Source organism: Podarcis pityusensis (genome assembly GCF_964106645.2).
Source record: "Podarcis pityusensis genome assembly, chromosome: 13".
NCBI classification, from domain to species: Eukaryota; Metazoa; Chordata; class Lepidosauria; order Squamata; family Lacertidae; genus Podarcis; species Podarcis pityusensis.
Window position 1 is genome coordinate 11,627,135 of NC_138038.1, and position 18,977 is coordinate 11,646,111.

Genomic DNA, 18,977 nt, shown 5'->3' on the forward strand with positions numbered 1-18,977 from the left:
TTGACACCTTATAGGAAACACAGAACAGCTCCTCGTTACATACGTCAGCATATCGGAAAAGCTCAGGGAGGTTTATCCCTTCAGTCTGCAAAGTGAGCACCATCTCTCCTTTTTTATTGCTGGTTTCGTTTAAGAGACACCGTGTGATCCCTTTTGTCTCCTGGACAACAGTGTTGTTTGCCAGAGTTGTTACAAGTGAGGCAAGGTCAAAGTACTGCTTCGTTAAAGGAAGTTTCAGTGAGACCTAGAAGGGGGCACAATATAATCCTGTGTTAAAAGGCAGCCTTTTCAATCCACTGAGAAGAGCAAACCTAACACCCAGTTTAGTGATATATGGAAGTGAGAGCTGGACCATAAAGAAGGCTGATCGCTGAAGAATTGATGCTTTTGAATTATGGTGCTAGAGGAGACTCTTGAGAGTCCCATGGACTGCAAGAAGATCAAACCTATCCATTCTGAAGGAAATCAACCCTGAGTGCTCACTGGAAGGACAGATCCTGAAGCCGAGGCTCCAATACTTTGGCCACCTCATGAGAAGAGAAGACTCCCTGGAAAAGACCCTGATGTTGGGAAAGATGGAGGGCACAAGGAGAAGGGGACAACAGAGGACGAGATGGTTGGACAGTGTTCTCGAAGCTACCAGCATGAGTTTGACCAAACTGCGGGAGGCAGTGGAAGACAGGAGCGCCTGGCGTGCTCTGGTCCATGGGGTCACGAAGAGTCGGACACAACTAAACAACAACACCCACTTTTTAATACAGTGATTTAAAAACAAACCTCCCAATGAGCTAGAGCAGTCGGTGAGCCGAGCTTTGGGACCAGCTGTCCTTTAGGCTTCCACTCCTGAAACATCTCAGAGCAAATAGGTCTGGAGATTCACCCTCTTTTGGAATTGTGACAAAAGTAGGAGGTCCCCACAAATTGATGTGGGAACACTGTATTGCACAAAGCAAATGGTCACTTCCCCTCCTATTATTTTATCATATTGTGTAAGTATTTTATTATAAGATTTCTAATAGCTAGTCATTTTCTTTTAGAGCTTTATCTGCTGCTTTTATGCCTATATTTGTTTGTATTAGGTAAATAATGTTTACCTTTTCTTATTTGCAAGCCACTTTAAAGCCTCTGCAATAAAGTGGGCTAAAATGTTAAATAACTAAATAAATAGGTCAATTGAAACATTATGGTTTGTGTTCCGCAGCTTGAACACATCAGTTTTTGGACGCACACACTTCCACCACCTTACCTTACACCACAGTTCATTTTTTATGTCGTAGGCATAACTCTCTATGGAATCGCTGCTCTCCTGCACAGCATTAATTCTCTGCTGTGCTAATTCATCCAAGTTCTTCCTCTTGTTTCGAGTTTGTTGACTAGAGGAAGGTGCATAATGCTCATCCTGAGATTCCGTTCCCTCTGGGCTCCTCTCATCCAACCCTTGTGTCTCTTCCTCATCCGGAATATCATCATCATCCACCTCATTGTCCTCATCGCTCTCATAATCAACCTGCAAGAAAGATACACTTCAGTCAGAGGCGAACCCTAACCAACAAAAAAAAAGGGGGGGGAGGAAATGTTTAAACAAGTTTAAGCAAGTTTTGCATCTCCAAGTATTAGAACCAGTGTACAAGGATAATTTCAAATTTCACTTTCAATTGGGCCATAGAAAAGAATCTTCCATTGAGCCTAACTTCCTGATCTCAACCGGCACCCCACACTAGTTTTCTGCTTAAAAACCAACAAACAGCACCTTTGGGGGGTGATTTTCAGAAGGAAAAAAATTGTGAGACCCCTGGAGCAATAGCAGGTTCTGGATCAGGGCTCTATGGATGCTTTCCCTCCAAAGTAAAAGCAGGTAGGTTAAGCATGTTTGTTTAAAAACGTGACTTACACAGGCTGTTATTTGGCAACCAGTATAAAGCTGCTTTGAGTCATATACCATATTTTTCGCCCTATAGGACGCACCAGACCATAGGATGCACCTAGTTTGTTTGTTTTTTTTTGGGGGGGGGGATAAAGAAAAAAATATTTATCCCCCCCCCCAGCCACAGCTTCAGCTCGCCCGCGCTCTGGGCAGCAGGCTGCTATCTGCAGCCTAGGGAGCCCTGCGGGAACTCCCGCGGGCTCCCCAGGCTTGCGAATATCTGCCCGAAGCGCGGGGCGCTCTGCTTCAGCGCGCCCCGCGCTCCGGGCAGCAGGCTCCCCAGGCTTGCTGATAGCTTCCTGAAGCCTGGAGAGCGAGAGGGGTCGGTGCGCACCGACCCCTCTCGCTCTCCACGCTTCAGCGAAAGCCTGCATTTGCCCCCATAGGACACACACAAATTTCCCCTTTATTTTTGGAGGGGAAAAGTGCATCTTATAGGGCAAAAAATACGGTACTTCTCTAGACAACATATACTCATTACAGAACACTGCAAGCCAAATCTTTAATGAAGTGGATTTATTACTTGACAAAATATTGCTCCTTGAGTATTTTGACCCTTCCCTTTATCCCACCTCCCTTTCCTTCTGCTTCAGAAACTGACCTGAGCAGAAGGCCTTTCTTAGTCGGCTTTTACTGAAACAAGCAGAGCCTACTGGGACCTAACAGTATATCATTACCTCCTCCTCCTGCTTTGCTCTTCTTTTTGCATCTGTAGCATCATCATCCCCTTCACCTGTTTCAGCATCAGGAGCACCTCCACCTCCTCCTTCCTCAGCTCCAGCTTCATCGTCACCCTAAACAAAGAGAAAAGCTGCAAGGGGGAACGGCCTCGAGATTCACACTTTTACGTGGGTTATTTTGGACGTATCACTGAGAGGCTTGAAAGAAATACCAGGCATAAGGACGCTCTGCATCCACAGAGAACTAAGCTTCCACTGGGCAAGGCTTCCTTAATGTCACACTTGATAGTGCTGTTAAGGTCTAGAAGGTAGATTACCGTATTTTTTGCTCCATAAGACGCACCTAGTTTTTGGAGGGGGAATGCAAGAAAAAAAACATTTTTAAAGGGAGCGCTGAGCAGAGCCTGTATGCTCAGCGCTTCCTTTCACAAGCCGCGTGGAGTGTGTGGGGGGGGCTTTTCCACAAGGAGGGAGAAGGGCAGCCCGTCACGCTCAGCGCGGCTCTCTAAAGGGAGCACCGCTCTTGGGGGCTTTTCCAGGAGGTGGGGGGAGGGACTGAGGGGCTGCCCTCTGTCCCTTCCCCCACCTCCTGGAAAAGCCCCCAAGAGCCGCATGCTCTTTAAAGGGTGCGCAGCTCTTGCGGGCTTTTCTATGAGGTGGGAGAAGGACAGCCCGTCAGTGAAACGCTGCCCTTCTCCCACCTCGTAGAAAAGCCTGCAAGAGCCGCGCGGAGCTTGCGTGCGGCTCTTGAGGGCTTTTCCCGCCTGCATTCGCTCCATAAGACGCACACACATTTCCCCTTACTTTTTAGGAGGGGAAAAGTGCGTCTTATGGAGTGAAAAATACGGTATTTCAACAGTCTAATGACTTAACAGAATCATACAGGAAGCAATTGAGAGCCTTTCTATTGCTTTGTAGAATATCCTGAGGAAGCTGACCCACTAGGAGAATCTTAGGGCAGTAAAGCTAAGATCCTTCGAAGGTCTGGAAAACAATCTTAAATCACCAACAATTCAACTGGTCATTCTCATCAATTGCAATGCCGAGACCAGCATTTTGTTAAATCGGTTTTTACCTTGGGCACAACTGTATGAGTGCCTAAAAGCAGCATGAAACATTTCCAAGGGGGAAAAGCTCAAGAAAAAAAGACTTTGATTCAAGGTCAGAAGGAACTATTCTTATACTGTATAACATATCTACACAAATGATTCCTGGACACTTCAAATAACTCCTGCGTACTTAAGATAGCAGTTTACCACTGTAATACGTGAAAGAATGAATTGCAGGAGCAAAACTATGCAAATAAAAATGAGTTGATTTTTTTACAACGCCTACCAACGATTCACGTGGGACATGGGTGGCGCTGTGGGTAAAACCTCAGAGCCTAGGACTTGCCGATCGTATGGTCGGCGGTTCGAATCCCTGTGACAGGTGAGCTCCCGTCGTTCGGTCCCAGCTCCTGCCCACCTAGCAGTTTGAAAGCACGTCGAAGTGCAAGTAGATAAATAGGTACCGCTTTCTAGCGGGAAGGTAAACGGCGTTTCTGTGTGCTGCGCTGGTGCTGGCTCGCCAGAGCAGCTTCATCACGCTGGCCACGTGACCCGGAAGTGTCTCCGGACAGCGCTGGCCCCCGGCCTACAGAGTGAGATGGGCGCGCAACCCTAGAGTCGGACACGACTGGCCCGTACGGGCAGGGGTACCTTTACCTTTACCTTACCAAGGATTCACAGTACTAGTAGACTCAAGAGGACTAGACTTTTACCTGGTTTTCTTGGGATACGCCATCTTCCCCATCACCTTCTAAGTCCCTCTGCATTGCTCTTCGAGTGCTCACAGTATTGTAAGATGCCAACTTAGAACTCTTCCTCTTAATTGTTTCAAGTAAAATTTTAAAGAATCTGGAGTAAGGAGTAATACATTCACAATTAAAGCCTCAAATTGGATTCCAGACTGTGCATCACTGCAACCAATGCTAGACAAGCTTCCTGTCTGGATCCAGACAAGTCAGAGGACAAATTCAAAGGGAATTTCCCTGCCAAGTTGTGCCAGTGTGGTGTAGTGGTTAAGAGCGGGTTCGCGTCTCCGCTCCTCCACATGCAGCTGCTGGGCGACCTTGGGCCAGTCACACTTTGAAGTCTCTCAGCCCCACTCACCTCACAGAGTGTTTGTTGTGGGGGAGGAAGGGAAAGGAGAATGTTAGCCGCTTTGAGACTCCTTAAAGGGAGTGAAAGGCGGGATATCAAATCCAAACTCTTCTTCTTCTTCTTCTTTTATAATTAAAATTAATATAGCTATTGTAATTCTGAAACCTATAGTTTTCATTTCATAAGTAGGAGGGTAGCCTCAAATAATGCAGAATCTGGTTATAGGGCTAGTGAAAAATTCCTGAACTAGGGGTAGCCAGTGCGTGGGGAAATATGAAAATCCAGTTCAAGTGAGAGTGTACAGACAATGCCTGGTCAAAAATTGGAATGAAGGAAAGCAATCTCCTTCTCATTAACGCCTAATCATGTTTAAACAAAGTACATCACTGAGGTTTAAAATCTCTGCAGTCCAAAGATAAAAGTCTTGAGAAGGAAAGAATACAAAAGGACTCACCTCGACTCCATAAAATGCAATATGTTCCCTGGGCTTCACACATTTCTCTTCCTGGTAGCATTCATATGGTAAGAAAGTAAATTTGATGGTGTAGATACGGTGCTTGCTTACCATCCCCTCCAAACACAAAGACTCCTCAATGTCAAATTTTTGCAAAACCTGAAACAGTAAGAAGAATGTCTAAATTCTAACACCCTATTAGGAAGATGTCTGTATCTTTGTAAGCCATCTTGCTGCCAGTACAATTGAAGTTTCCCTAGGGTTAGGCTTCTTTCAAACTGAAGTTTTTTTCTAAATAATTTTAGCCTGCTCCGTTTTCAAGAATGTGGACGTTCCATTAGGAAAACACACACACGCAAAAAAGCAGACTTTCAAATCTGAAGCGCCATTGGGATTCTGAACTTCCACACAGCACAGAAAGCAATTGTCTTGAGAATTTAGAAAGTGCCTTACAGCTGCAGTTATGGGACACGGGTGGCGCTGTGGGTTAAACCACAGAGCCTAGGTCTTGCCGATCAGAAGGTCGGCGGTTCGAATCCCCATGATGGGGTGAGCTCCTGTTGCTTGGTCCCTGCTCCTGCCAACCTAGGAGTTCGAAAGCACGTCCAAGTGCAAGTAGATAAATAGGTACCACTCCGGCGGGAAGGTAAACGGCGTTTCCGTGCACTGCTCTGGTTCGCCAGAAGCGGCTTAGTCATGCTGGCCACATGACCCGGAAGCTGTACGCCGGCTCCCTCAGCCAATAAAGCGAGATGAGCGCTGCAACCCCAGAGTTGCCTGCGACTGGACCTAACGGTCAGGGGTCTCTTTACCTTTACCTTTACAGCTGCAGTTAGTGAGTTGCACACCATGAAACCTCCCTCCCTGCCCTTTACAAGATGGCTTCAGGAGGAAGGAAAAAGTAACTATTTTCACTTTCCCGCTCTCCAAAAACCTCCTCTACAGTCCATTGGAGAAGGATATGTGCCATGATGTTGTTGTTGTTGTTTTAAAATCCAAAACACATTCTGAGTTTTCAAAACGGGGTAGAGGAAGAAAACAAACCACACCACTTCTCTTGCTGCACTATATAGTAATCAAGTGCACATGCTCAGGTCTGCAACCAGCTCCAAATATGATCCCTTTGTTACTTTAAAATACAGTGGTACCTCTGGTTAAGAACTTAATTCATTTCAAATTAAGAATTAACCTCCAGAACGAACTTAATTCGTTCTGGAGGTCCATTCTTAACCTGAAACTGTTTTTAACCTGAGGTACCACTTTAGCTAATGGGGCCTCCTGCTGCTGCCGGGCTGCTGCCACATGATTTCTGTTCTCATCCTGAAGTAAAGTTTTTAACCCGAGGTACTATTTCTGGGTTAGCGGAGTCTGTAACCTGAAGTGTCTGTAACCTGAAGCGTCTGTAACCCAAGGTACCACTGTACCAGAAAGGAAAGGCTTCAGGAAGGGAGAGGGGAGGTCTAAGACTTAGATGCAAAGATACACACTGCTCACCCCACCCACCAAAGTCTCTGCTCATGACAGTGTCTCTGCGACCAATCAATCCATATAAAGAATGACTTGCCTCGCCTAAGCATACTCTGGTAAGCTGCTTCTTCAGCCTCTTCACCTTCTTGTGAGCTTTATTGGTATTAAGTACAGGAACACTCATCATCGGGGTTTTAATATTAGCACTAGCCACCATCAGGATCTCCCGCAACCTATAGCAAAGAATTATTGAACGTTTAGACACACGGATATTAAAGAAACATTTTTTTAAAAAGAGAGTTCTTACCTGCTGAAAGTCTACTCTCTTTATAAGTGGAACAGACACTCAACATTGCGCTAGTTCCTGCCCTCTGGGGACTGGAGGGAAAGGCTGAAATTTCCCCAGAAGGCAGGAAGTACTCAAGATGGCAGAGCAGTGAAAAAAATGAAAGCAATTATTTTCATTTCCCAATGAAAACTAAAGTTATTGTGGGGGGACTGGACCATAATGGCAAGAATAAAAAAATTAGCATATTCAATTTTTGATGATAAGGCAAGTCTCTGCCTTTTTCTGTCTGAGAGCCAGTGTGGTGTAGTGGTTAAGAGCAATAGACTCGTAATCTGGGGAACTGGGTTCGCTTCCCCGCTCCTCCACATGCAGCTGCTGGGTGACCTTGGGCTAGTCACACTTCTTTGAAGTCTCTCAGCCCCACTCACCTCACAGAGTGTTTGTTGTGGGGGAGGAAGGGAAAGGAGAATGTTAGCCGCTTTGAGACTCCTTCGGGTAGTGATAAAGCGGGATATCAAATCCAAACTCTTCTTCTTCTTCTGTATTCAGTGCAGCACAGCTTAGAGAGAGAAGTGGTTAGAAGAAAGTACAAAACAAAACAACACAACATTATCTTACCTCGGGATACCGAGTGTGACGTTCATTTCGCCTCTTCCAGCAAAGTGAAAGGTGTTCAGAGTCATCTGCGTGGAGGGCTCTCCAATACTCTGAGCAGCAAGGAGACCAACAGCTTCTCCTGGGTCACAGAGCGATTGCTGCCACTTCAAATGAAGCAAGTCTTTTAACCTGAGGACACCAGAGTAAGGAGCTGGTTTATGAATTTGGTATCCTGCCTTTCTGTATAAGATGTGCTCAAAAGTTACTTACAATAAAACAGAAATGTCAAAACGACAAATTGCACCAGACTAACCTTTCAAGGAGGCAACCAATTCTAACAAAACTCCCTGGAAAAGCATAGCCTTCACTATTTCATAATCAGGGTGCTGTGATTTTGATGCCTAAAGCAGAGTCAAAATGACACCCACCCACATCCTATGCCGGCGTAAAGGCTTTAAAAGGCCCTGGTGCATCATTCAAATAGCAATTCCTGTCTTCATCTATCCCACCTCTTTCCTTAGACTACAACTCATATGCACAATTACCAAGGAGTAAGTGCAATTGGGGGACGCGGGTGGTGCTGTGGGTTAAACCACAGAGCCTAGGACTTGCCGATCAGAAGGTTGGCGGTTCGAATCCCCGTGACGGGGTGAACCCTATTTGTGAATTAGAACACTGTTAATCTTGAAGATTTAGGCTCTCTTTTTCAGGATTATAAAGACATTTCAGCTCCACACCAGGAAACTATTGTAACATGCTGAAGGACAGTCACATGTTGACAACCTGTTCAGAATCTGCAGCAACTTTGTGATGCAATCAATTGTCTCTTCACAATTAGTAGAGACCTAAGATGTCGCTTAATAGATACTTAAATAAATAGACAAGGCATTCTGGACCCTAAGACAGAAGCAGCAGTGCTTGCATATGCCTTAAAATAAAAATTGCTACCTCTGAGAAGAAAGTTCAGATTTGCTGTAGCTCGTGTTGTTCCGAGCGTCCCACTCTCTGAGGAAATTCTCAACTTCTCTTTCAAATGTTTCCGATACCGATGCAAAATGGATGTCTGGCCGCCAGACAGCAAGGCTAGGATCGGGACACTTCGCTGCCTTCTTCTGATACTTCTTCCGCTTCTTCTCGCTCAATTCATACCACATCTTTAACAACTGAAATGGGTAGCAGAATTAAAGGCAGCATAAGTCCCCCCCCCCCCCCCCAGTATTGTACGCAGATTTCCTGCACTTGAAAGAACAATTTTTTAAAAAACACGGTACAGAGGCAATTCACCGTATTTTTCGCTCTATAAGACGCACCAGACCACAAGACGCACCTAGTTTTTGGAGGAGGAAAACAAGAAAAAAAATATTCTGAATCTCAGAAGCCAGAACAGCAAGAGGGATCGCTGCGCAGTGAAAGCAGCGATCCCTCTTGCTGTTCTGGCTTCTGGGATAGCTGCGCAGCCTGCATTCGCTCCATAAGACGCACACACATTTCCCCTCACTTTTTAGAAGGGAAAAAGTGAGTCTTATAGGGCAAAAAATACGGTATTTCCCTTATAACTACAAAAACCATAAACCATGCAAAGCTTTGCATTCACGAATCATTACAATCAACTGCAAACCACCCAGACAATTGGACAGTATATAAATATTATTGGCATCCATCTCAAGAGACAATAGAGTGCACCTCTGGGGGTGAAGTCAAACCGCAACATTAGCAGCACTGAAGCGACCTCCCTGGGGTGCAAGCCTGGTCAGTGTGTATGGAGGTCTTGGGCTGCTCAGATGACAAGACCTCTCTCTCGGCCTTGCAGATGTGGTCCAAAGGAAAGCAGAGCAATACATTTGGCACCAGCTTGGCTGCAGGAGTTGCCAGAAGGAGGCATACAAGACGCCTTCCAATTGTCTTAGGGATTCCACTTTGGATTTGTGTAGAGTTTACTCCTTAGCCTTTTTCTTCTTCCAAAGATATCCTGCGAGGCACTGGAGCAGGCTTCCTCAACCTCAGCCCTCCAGATGCTTTGAGACTACAATCCCTATCATCCCTGACCACTGGTCCTGCTAGCTAGGGATCATGGGATTTGTAGGCCAAAAACATCTGGAGGGCTGAGGTTGAGGAAGCCTGCACTGGAGGTTTAAGATCAATTTTCCTTCTCCTAGATGGGCTACCTTCCTAGGTTGACAAGCCCCATCTGTATTGAAAATTACCTGCAGAGTTGCAGGATCTCGCCCATTCACAAGTTCTCCTGTAGGGATCTGTGCTTTTACACTAGCCAACATTTCCTGAGAAAACAGCAAAAAGCCTCCTTCCCTTCTCAAAGACTGCTGGTGCTTGCTCTGCCATCTCTTGATGGATCTGAACTGGCTGTCTGCTTGCTGGGGGTCCATTTTCGGCAACACTTCATCCAAATGCTTTGATTTCTCTATCACCTGTGAGAAAAATACAAAAACAGTTGATGGGGATGGAACACTGGCCACTTACCATGAAAGGGCCTTTTCTGACAGACAGCGCTATGCAGCCATTGCACATATCGTATTTTTCGCTCTATAAGACGCACCAGTCCACAAGACGCACCTAGTTTTTGGAGGAGGAAAACAAGAAAAAAAATATATTCTGAATCTCAGAAGCCAGAACAGCGAGAGGGATCGCTGTGCAGCGAAAGCAGCAATCCCTCTTGCTGTTCTGGCTTCTGTGATAGCTGCGCAGCCTGCATTCGCTCCATAAGACGCACACACATTTCCCCTTCCTTTTTAGGAGGGAAAAAGTGAGTTTTATAGAGCAAAAAATACGGTATTTCATTTCTCCCGAAAACCCTGCAACATGCCATTTTCAGAATAAGTCCTTTTTAGAAGAAGATACACTCCAAAGTCTACAGAAATAAATGGAGGCAGAAAACCCTACCTTGTGGTTATCCGTGATGAAAGGGAACTGTTTGGAATGCAAAAACTGTGTCTTGGGGATGTCTAGGCCATCTTCTCCATAGAGAAACTGGACTAGGCTGCCATCGCTGTCTCGCACAGTCAGGTCATAGTGAACTATCAGCCCTTCCAAATGTTTTATGATACACCTGCACAAAGATTAACGTGACAAGAGGAGGAGAATGTTAGGGGACCGTGAAGTCAGTGTCTTTAAAAGATTTACTAAGAAACTTTAGAAATGCAGCCGTTGGATACAACACAGCAGAATGCCTGCTTGCTAATGATCAATCTGACATGAAAGAGGCTATATTTAAGACGGCAAAATAATTTGCTCCTTGCTGATTAGAAATAGGCAGTACAGTGGTGGACTAGGGGCACTAGGTTAGTCCCCTAAATGTTCCCGGTAAAGGTAAAAGATAAAGGACCCCTGGATGGTTAAGTCCAGTCAAAGGCAACTCTGGGGTTGCGGTGCTCATCTTGCTTTCAGGCCGAGGGAGCCGGCGTTTGTCCACAGACAGCTTTCCGGGTCATGTGGCCAGCATTCTGGCACAAGGGAACACCATGACAGGAGCCAGGGCACACGGAAATGCCATTTACCTTCCCGCCGCAGCGGTACCTATTTATCTACTTGCACTGGTGTGCTTTCGAACTGCTAGGTAGGCAGGAGCTGGGACAGAGCAATGGCAGCTCACCCCATCGCAGGGATTCGAACCCAGTAAATTAGAGTATTAAAGTCTGGTGCCTCCTTCCCAAAGCCCAGGAAGCTTCTGCCCGGTTTAGGGAGGGAGGCACGATGCTCCGACAGGGTCCAAGAGGCCTCCCGGACCTTCTCAAAGCCAAGTAGACTTTGGGAAGGAGGCAGCAGGATTCCAGCATCCTGTCAGAGGCCTGGCACCTTCTTCCCAAAGTCTTAGGGAAGGAGGTGTGATGCTCATGTGTGGAATGTCGCCCCCCCGCTCCAATCGTCCTTGCAAGCTGGCACGCCTGGCCCTAACTGTTCCCTTATGAAAAATTCCACTGCACGCCACTCACCGAGGCAGTAACATCGGTAAGTGTAGAAACAGAAACACTGTAATAAAGCAGCTCTTACCTTTGAAGGTATCCAGACCGACTGGTTTTGACAGCTGTGTCCACTAGACCCTCCCTACCAGCCATACAATGGAAGAAGTACTCCTAAAGCACAAATATAACATCTGTGAGAAAAGGACTCTTGCCCCACGTAACCAGGCAGCAGCACGCTACGTAAGGCTCTGCTTAAAACTGGCAATATCCAACAGAACAGAGACAAAATGGTATTAGATTATGTCAGCTTGAAGGTACATTTAAGTCACATGAGAGAAATGCAGCCCAGAGAAAAAGAGTCAAGGCGGAAGAACTTACGGGCGGTTTAATGCCAGTGAGGAATCTGCCAGCCACAAACCCCCCTGATCTGGGGGGAAAGTCATAAGGTTGGAAACATGGCAACGATTTGCCGGATGGCATCAAGGGAGGCCTTCGACCTTCCAACTCAATCTGGCCCAGCAAGCAAGAAATCTTTAAGAAGCCAAGAGAGATACACAATGAGATACAAACACAAGATCAGATCAGAATTAACTAGCTTACTTCTTTGACTTCTTCAAATAAAACTATAGCTCTTTAAAAACATGTTGAGTTAAAGCATTATTATTGTTTTCCTTATATTCAAGTTCTGTCATGTAACCTGCAATTTTCATCCTACTAGAATACAGTGGTACCTCGGGTTACAGATGCTTCAGGTTACAGACTCCGCTAACCCAGAAATAGTACCTCGGGTTAAGAACTTTGCTTCAGGATGAGAACAGTAATCGTGCTCCGGCGGCGCAGCGGCAGCAGGAGGCCCCATTAGCTAAAGTGGTGCTTCAGGTTAAGAACAGTTTCAGGTTAAGAACAGACCTCCAGAACGAATTAAGTACTTAACTCGAGGTACCACTGTAATCTAAAAAGATCCCTGTCATTTCTCTCTGATATTTATGCATTTAAATACCAACAAGAGGAACTGAAAACAAGTAGACAGGAGTGGTGGCTAGCTAATCTTCACTGGCGTCCTAAAATAAGAATGTTCAGAGCAGAACGATTTGTAGTATTGAATGGTCACAAAATGAATCACTGCTATCACTTGGCTATGCACAGCACTCCTGGTTCAGAAGTCTGGGCGTCGTGGAAGGTATATTGCTCTTGCTTTGCAGATTACAGCTAAATTGCACTGTCTGAAAACACTACCTGCATAGTATTCACAGTAGAACCTTTGGCTCCCGACTGGACCATCAGCTGCAAGTTATTCTCTGGGAAACGCCGGTGAAGTCCAAGAGGCATGCACACCTACAGTTTTTGGGGAATAAAAGAAGAAACAAAGTCACTGTTTAAGCCAGGACGACACTACCAAGAAATAGGGGGGATATAAGAAACCAATGGGGAAAATAAAGAACCAACTCTCTTTTCTATGCAGTGGTACCTCTGGTTGCGAACGGGATCCATTCCGGAGGCCCGTTCGCAATATGAAAAGTGTGCAACCTGAAGTGCCGTATCTGTGCAGGTATGCACTGCGATTTGGCGCTTGTGCGCATATGCAAAGCGCGATTTAGCGCTTGTGCACATGCGCGAGCAGCGAAACCCGGAAGTAACCCTTTCCGGTACTTCTGGGTCACCACAGGACACAACCTGAAAAAATGTAGCATGAAGCAAACGTAACATGAGGTATGACTGTATATTGTTACTAGAACTACAATTTCTTTAGTGAAAAAGCAGTACAAATTACTCTGTCAACAGCTAGTGTGGTGAAGTGGGCAGGAACCCGGACTACGAGCAGGAAAGGTCGAGTCCCCAACTCCCCTTGCTATCTATAAGGCCCACTGGGCAAGCTTGGGTCTAACCTAAGCCACTTTATTGCTCCAATCATAAAATGGGAGAACTTGTATATTACATGCCCCTGAGCTCCTCAAACAAATGTATTTAAGCATCTATATCTATATTTCTGTAGACTGCACAGGAATGATAAGAAGTCCAATACATGAACCAACGTTATGTTAGGATGATCTCAAATTACTTGATGCAAACCTTGTTAATCTCATTGCTGTAATGGTTGACTTCCTCTTTGAATTTCAGGTCGACCATGTTAAAATCTCTCTGGTCTTTGTGAAGATGGGCGTCTTGCCACTTCCCTCGGACCTCCTCATCCAATGAGGTTTGAGGCAAGTTAAACGCAGCTTGAACAGCCTGAAAAGAACAAGGCGGTGTTAAGGGCCAAGTCAGGTATAACAATGCAAGGCGGTTGGGGAAGTGAGACCCCCCCCCCAAAAAAAGTATCAGCTTACCTTTGTACCACACCGGGTGCTTTCTTTAATGATCTTGCGCCTCTTGTGGTCTGCCCGGTGTTTGACCAAGATATCTTCAACTCCTAGAATGAGAAGATAGAACTAAGTGCTTACCCTCTCCCACCTGAGATTCAGCAACAGTTTTTCTTCAGGGTTTTTTTCCCCCTGAGAGGAAGCTCTTCTCTGGTAAACCCAGACAGACTTTCTGCTCTGCTTGGCTTACCAATTACTTTATTTAAGCAACTACCTTTTTATGAGGGACGCGGGTGGCGCTGTGGGTTAAACCACAGAGTCTAGGACTTGCCGATCAGAAGGTCGGTGGTTCGAATCCCTGCAACGGCGTGAGCTCCCGTTGCTCGGTCCCTGCTCCTGCCAACCTAGCAGTTTGAAAGCATGTCAAAGTGCAAGTAGATAAATAGGTACCGCTCCGGCGGGAAGGTAAACTGCATTTCCGTGCGCTGCTCTGGTTCGCCAGAAGCGGCTTAGTCATGCTGGCCACATGACCCGGAAGCTGTACGCCGGCTCCCTCGGCCAATAAAGCGAGATGAGTGCAGCAACCCCAGAGTCGGCCACGACTGGACCTAATGGTCAGGGGTCCCTTTACCTTTATCTTTTTATGAATTTTGCCAAATATGTTCAAAGAGCAGAATCTTTCAAAAGACTTAAAGGGCAGAAGAAAATACGACTACACTGCAAATAATGAATGAAGTCGTTATTGGAAGCTTTTTTTATATAGTGTAACCCTCTAAACCAGGGAAGACACAACCTGAAAGCTGCATTTCTTCAGGGGCAATATTAGGGGGAGGGACATGTCACTGGTGGGCGGGGGGCAAAAGCGGAAGAAGCAATGAACGTACCGTATGCTACATTCCACTCATGATAAAAGTCAAGAGGTTTCAATATACAGCGCTCTCCCCCCAATTAAACAAGAGGCATGTCCAAGGACACGCTCCGAGGCTAAAGCACTTGAGCTGAGTGCAAAGCTGGGAGTGTAAAGGTGAAGCCTGGGGAGTAATTGTCCCAAGGCCTGGATAGAGAGGCCTGGAGGGTCTGAGGTTCCCCACCTTTGCCTTAAACCACAGATTAGAAAAAAAATCCTCCACTGTCTATTCTATATTGTTAGGGAACTGCCATCAGCTCAGAGGCGAGAGGTGGAAGGGCAGTTGGGTTACAGGGAGCCTCCAAAGATCGTGAGAAGCAGCTCTTCCTCAGCAGAGGAGGGAAGCCCCGCCTCCAGTGGGGAAGGGACGCAGGGATCAGAAGATGCAAGGGAGATCCACAACACCGAGCCTGAGCAAAGTGGGGGGCGGGGAGGCAGGTCCCCCTTTGCCCACGCCCTCTCTGCGCAGTCGGTTTACGCGCAGAGAGGGGAGGCGTAGGATGGGGGTCAAAAGGCTGCTCTGCTGGGGAAAGTTTAAGGACCGCCCACTCCCAGATTCTGCTAGTGACTGAGCAGACACGGAATGGAGATGTTCTGCACTGTGAATGTTTTTGCACCGATAATAAAGCCTTGAAAAGACCAGCGGGGGTCTTGCCTGTTCGCTCTCGAGCAACCACGCCGGCACACATAACATATATGCACACAGGTTGCGCTTCCCGAATGCTTGCGAGACAAACATTCACCTATCCGAACATGAGGAATTAGTACCCAAACTTCACTATACACACAACAGGTTCAGACAGCTGAACAGACAGAATTTTTACTTCTTTACCTGCCTTTTGTAGGTTGGCTGGGGAACTGTAGTGATCTGTACTTTACTAAGGTTTCAGAAGGTTTCTTTTGGGAGGGGGAGTCAAAATTCCATGGTCAGGAACACATTGGAAAATTCCTCATAGGAATCAATCAATGGGAACCATTATTTGTCAATAAATTTCACAAAGAAAAGATACACACTGAACCAAGAGAGAACCATCCAAATGCAGATTAAAGGTAAAGGTAAAGGGACCCCTGACCATTAGGTCCAGTTGTGGCCGACTCTGGGGTTGCGGTGCTCATCTCGCTTTATTGGCCGAGGGAGCCGGCATACAGCTTCCGGGTCAGTGGCCAGCATGACTAAGCCGCTTCTGGCAAACCAGAGCAGCGCACAGAAACGTCGTTTACCTTCCCGCCGGAGCGGTACCTATTTATCTACTTGCACTTTGATGTACTTTCGAACTGCTAGGTTGGCAGGAGCAGGGACCGAGCAACGGGAGCTCACCCCGTCGCGGGGATTTGAACCGCCTACCTTCTGATCGGCAAGTCCTAGGCTCTGTGGTTTAACCCACAGCGCCACCCGCGTCCCTTAAATTCAGATTACATTCAAACAAAGGATCAGAGCAGAAGTGTCATTCTAGGAGATGTTTTCATTAATATTTTGGGTGCTGAAACAACTGTGTGCTTCTTTTTAAGAGAAACAGGAAAGAGAACTGGATTACTCACCCATTGTAAAACCTCTGTAGAACTGCAGGTAGGCAGTGAAGAGCCGAGCCAGAGCTGTGAGCACCTTTCCACCGGTCTCACCACCATAGACCTCATGGCAGCAGTGGACCAGCCCATAGGCAGAGCTACCATAATGTGCCTTATCCAACACCCCACAGAGCAGCTCTCCATTTCTGATGACAACCTGGCAGATATAAAAGACTTCCAAGTCAAGACTTGACTACACCCACTCCGAAACTTCCTCTTTTAGTGCACTTTTAGATGCCCATTTTGGTTTTACCAAAATAGTACAGATCCTTGACCTGTATTTATACTGTAAACTGCTCCGTGATCCTCAGATGAAGAACGGTATAGAAATTTAATTAATTATAGTAATAATAATGCCAGGGTGGGCAGACAGGGCCTGGAGCCTCAGAGGTACAGGCGACCCCCATCTGCTCATGTTCAATATGTGTGCAGCTGGGCATATGTGCATTGCGATGAACCCAGAAGTGACCCAAAAACGTCACAAAAAGGGGCAGCACAGGGCAGAGGCGAGGTGGGATTTGCAGGCTATTTCAATGATGTTTCAAATATACACAATTTCACTTAAACGTGCAGTGCTTTGGAATATAACCCCTGCATAAATGGGGAGTTGCCTGTATTGATCAGGATATGCTCCTATGTCAATAAGGACTGTCCTGTCTGGCCAGCAAGGCGAGCCAAAACTCTGGGACCCTTGTCGACCCTGTACATTATTAAACATCGAACCATACCTGCGATTCGCACATAAAGGCAAGACCCGATCCATGAATTCTACTGGCAGAGCCTGTCGTCCAGGCTTTTCCATCAATCTTGGCTTTCCCTAGCAAGTTCAGTGGAATGTGATCCTCTGGAATTACATTTATTAACAATGTAGAAACAACCTGCGATGGAATACAAAGTTTGATTACAAATAGAAAAGGAATTCGTTCTGATGTGCAGTTGGTCCCTTCAAGGCGTTGACCTACCCCTACGTGTTGGCAAATGGTGCATTCACCTTTGTGGATAGAACAGCAGGAAGCACATACATACAACACTGAACTGCGCAAAAACAACAAGGCCTTGGATGCAGGCAACCTATCAAAAGGATCTCTGTGTTTTAGCCATCTTCACCCATCTTATTGTTTTTTTGTGGGGGGGTATTGTCGTGTTTTCACTTTTTCATTTTGTGCTTTTGCCCTGTATTTTTATTTTGTGAACCACTCTGAAATCTTCAGATGAAGCGCGGTTTATAAAAGAAAATAGTTGAAAATATATTTAGAAAGCACCTATTATGCTCTAAAGGGAGGTGCTGCATAAAAAACAACAACAAACAAGCCCTGCTCACAGAATCAAATTCCAGGGGGGAAAGGTGAGGGGAGCTGGAGGAAAATGGGGGAAATCGTGATGGGCGGGGGAGAGAAGAAAAGACTGAAAAATATGGAAGGAGGCTGGACTTAATACATAATGGGGGCGGGTGGGGAAAAACATAATGGAGAAGTCCAGCACGTTAAAAGGAAAACTGGGGAGTCTCCAATCCCGTTTCAGCAGGCAGCAACACAGCCAAGAGCAGCAGGAGGGATGGGGCATATTCTTAACCAGCTAGACTCATTCCTCTTGTTTCTATCCAAGTCTATCAGGTGTATAGCTAACAGATTGCTCCTTCACACTATCAAGGGGAAACTGCATTATACAAACAAACAAAAACCACAATCCAATAACTCCAGAGATGTAGATAGATAGATAGATGTATGTATGTAAGTATGTATATATGTAAGTAAGATTATATATGTAAGTAGTACCTCTACTTACGAGCACCTCTGGTTACATATCCTTCAGGATACACACGCGGCAAACCCAGAAGTATTTTTCCAGGTTTTGCTGTGCACGCATGCACAGAAGCGCTCTGCTGCGCATGCACAGAGCAGGTACCTCCGGTTGCAAAAACCTCGGGATCCGACCAGAGCTCTGGAACGGATCCCGTCCGCAACCGAAGGTATCACCGTATATGTATATATATGTATATATGTGTACACACACACACACACACACACACACACAATGTGCCCATTATTTCAGTGAAAGGGCAAGCCTTAAATCATACTGTTCAACTCTGAACAGACTATTTTATTTAAGGCGTACTGGTTAACCTACCTGCTTCCCTGTCCACAAGTGTTGCGGCTTTATAATGGCTGGAGGGAGAAGCTTCACCATTCCTTTTTTGTCTACCAGCCCTTGATACACAAGTTCCACATACTGTTCTCTAGAGAAGAAGCAGCCCCGTGTGGTCATACTGGTACCAGAGATCATGTGATCTTGGATCAAACCTGCCAGCGGCTGCCCATCCTGAGAAATACACCAGACAGAAAAGGAAGCGTCAAGCAGTATGTTAGCAGGTCCAGTGGGAAATTCTATTAGCTCCTTTAAACACTGCACTTAAAGGATTAAGTTACAAATTAACTTGGATAAGACCTTGGACAAAACCAACAGCCCACTGTTATTATCACCATGCTACAGGCTGGGAGACTGTGGCTCAGAGGGGCTTATGCAACCATCCTGGGGCTTAGAAGCATGAAAGTGCATGGACCCTTTAAGGAAATAAGCGTTAGGGGAGGCTGCAAAATTAATGGCAGGGAGGCTGAGGAAAAGCCCTTTCCCCACAGGCTGCTTCTGCAATAAACACCACCACCCACTTTCTCCCCCACGTGAAAAAAGGTGAAAGGCCTCTCCAGACTGCAACGCATCTTGGAGAGGGAATT

General features: G+C 46.1%; 1 protein-coding gene and 1 long non-coding RNA gene across 2 annotated transcripts in view; one reads left to right on the forward strand and one right to left on the reverse strand.

Moving 5' to 3' along the window:
* The window catches only part of LOC308460646, a 13,745-nt gene extending 6,129 nt beyond the window's left edge, over window positions 1–7,616 (forward strand). The window contains exon 3 of the long non-coding RNA XR_013978681.1: window positions 7,508–7,616. This is a non-coding gene — a long non-coding RNA (uncharacterized lncRNA). The remainder of the gene's footprint in view (window positions 1–7,507) is intronic.
* Window positions 1–18,977, reverse strand: part of POLR1A (RNA polymerase I subunit A) — a 36,807-nt gene that overhangs the window by 4,394 nt on the left and 13,436 nt on the right. The window contains 19 exon segments of the mRNA XM_080976464.1: window positions 44–244; window positions 1,247–1,507; window positions 2,602–2,718; window positions 4,367–4,502; window positions 5,203–5,228; window positions 5,230–5,361; window positions 6,767–6,902; window positions 7,577–7,744; window positions 8,504–8,718; window positions 9,760–9,981; window positions 10,454–10,619; window positions 11,561–11,643; window positions 11,851–12,003; window positions 12,709–12,807; window positions 13,543–13,701; window positions 13,800–13,882; window positions 16,219–16,402; window positions 16,974–17,123; window positions 18,373–18,564. Coding sequence (XP_080832590.1) covers window positions 44–244; window positions 1,247–1,507; window positions 2,602–2,718; window positions 4,367–4,502; window positions 5,203–5,228; window positions 5,230–5,361; window positions 6,767–6,902; window positions 7,577–7,744; window positions 8,504–8,718; window positions 9,760–9,981; window positions 10,454–10,619; window positions 11,561–11,643; window positions 11,851–12,003; window positions 12,709–12,807; window positions 13,543–13,701; window positions 13,800–13,882; window positions 16,219–16,402; window positions 16,974–17,123; window positions 18,373–18,564 — 2,883 coding nt within the window.